The 1,893-nt window shown below is 47.9% G+C and overlaps 1 protein-coding gene across 1 annotated transcript in view; it reads left to right on the forward strand.

Annotated features, from left to right (window-relative positions):
• Window positions 1-972: 972 nt before the first annotated feature.
• The window catches only part of VPS11 (VPS11, CORVET/HOPS core subunit), a 12,678-nt gene continuing 11,757 nt past the window's right edge, over window positions 973-1,893 (forward strand). Inside the window, exon 1 of the mRNA XM_008068248.2 lies at window positions 973-1,291. Coding sequence (XP_008066439.1) covers window positions 1,105-1,291 — 187 coding nt within the window. The 5' untranslated portion in view covers window positions 973-1,104. The remainder of the gene's footprint in view (window positions 1,292-1,893) is intronic.

The following is a 1,893-nucleotide window of genomic DNA, read 5'->3' on the forward strand; positions in this document are numbered from 1 at the left end:
TACTTCCCATTTGTGCTTCTGCCCATGAGTTGGGATAGATCCTCAAACAGTTTCAATACCTGTGTGAGGAAGAGGAAAGAAAACAGAGCTGGAAGTCAGGAAATCTGTGTGCATGGTTGTGGCTAGTTTCTTCCTATAATTTATCTCTTCAGACAAATGGATACTGCCTGCCCTGTCAACCAGGTTGAGAAGGGAATAAGAGGAGAGTCATCCACATTCATTCCTTTAATCAAACATGGGACAAGTACAAGGCTCTACTAGGCCCCGTTCATGGTAAACAAGACACAGCCCCTGCTCCCAGGGAATTCAGGCTGGTGGGCGTAAAGAGTTGAATATTCTGAAATAAAAAGTCAGGCGGTGGATGCAAAAATAAACTTCCCAAATATTCACTATATGGCCACTTTTTCATATTTCTATATTATCTCAAAATGACTCTATGCCACCCCTGAACATTGTGCCTTGTGGCACACAAACAGTAAACCTACAGTTGTCCACTAAGACAGCCTTTGCTTGCACTCAAGGCTGGTTTAGCCAGAGTTGGGAGTGGAGAGTAGCCATGAAGTATCTTGGACATTTGCCACTTGTTAAATCACTCAGCTCTCAAAGTTGCCACTTCTAAGCTTTTGCTCTGTTCTGCTTCTGCCCCATGCTCTAACACTACAGAAAGGGGGAGAAGGCCCAGGGTCTCGGGAGTTTCTGCCCCAATAGTATTTCCCAGCTTCCATGGGAAACATGTTTTGAGTGTCTATCAGGAGCCACACTCTGCCGGGGACACAAAAGCTAACATAAAACATTGACTACGGTTCACAATCTGTGTCTGATGGCACACACAAACTTCTGATTTTATTTCTCCTCTCCTACAGCAGAAACCGGTCTATATACAGTTTCATTTATGCCCCCAGTCTTGTGAGATCAAAATATAATGCACTTAGGGGGCAGAAGGAGGGCGACAGAGCACGGCCCCGCCCACTCTCCCAGCAGCAGGGAGCCGTCACCCCAATTCCAGAGCGCCTGTGCACGCAAACTCCCGGAAGCTGCCGGTCACGTGATCCGCCGGCTCAACTCACGTGACATCACTCCCGGAGGCGGGGGCCTTTGGCCAAGATGGCGGCTTACCTGCAGTGGCGGCGCTTCGTTTTCTTCGACAAGGAGCTGGTGAAGGAGCCGCTAGGCAATGATGGGGCCGCTCCTGGGGCCGCACCTGCCCCTGGATCTACTCCTTCCAAGTTCCTTTGCCTCCCTCCTGGCCTCACTGTCTGCGACTCAGGCCGAGGGAGCCTAGTCTTTGGAGATATCCTTCCTCTGGACCTGTCTCTTCCTTGCCGTAACCCTTGAAGAGATCCAACTAGGACGAAATCTGTTCGTCAGAAGGATTCGTGCTACGTGTCACTTTTCTTTAGCTGGTTACCCAGAACTCTTCTGTGATTTGAGGGAAGAAAGAGGGAAGGCCATTTTCTAACTTGTCAACTGAGCAAACCTAGGCAAGTCATTTAACCTCTCTGGGCTTTAATTTCTTTATCTGTAAGAGGGATGTACATTGTAATTTGACAAGGTTAATTTAAGATCAGTCAAAAAAATGAATGCAAGTTGGCCTTGAAAGATGAATACATAAGGTATCATTATCTCCCCTGCCCAATACTGTGCAGGAGGTAAATGAGACCAGAAGTTTGTTGCTTCTTCATGTTGTTGCTGTTAAACTCTAGCCTCTTTTACTCTTTTTTTTTTTTTTTTAGTTGGAGTCTCACTCTGTCGCCCAGACTGGAATGCAGTGGCCGGAAGCGCCCTCGACCTGCCTCGCTCCGGCGATCCTTCCGCCTCAGCCTTCCAAGTAGCCGGAATTACAGGCATGTGCTACCATGCCCGGCTGATTTTTTGATTTATTGTAGAGATGAG

Source organism: Carlito syrichta, unplaced genomic scaffold (assembly GCF_000164805.1).
Source record: "Carlito syrichta isolate Samal-C Ts95f unplaced genomic scaffold, Tarsius_syrichta-2.0.1 Scaffold309899, whole genome shotgun sequence".
Lineage (NCBI taxonomy): Eukaryota > Metazoa > Chordata > Mammalia > Primates > Tarsiidae > Carlito > Carlito syrichta.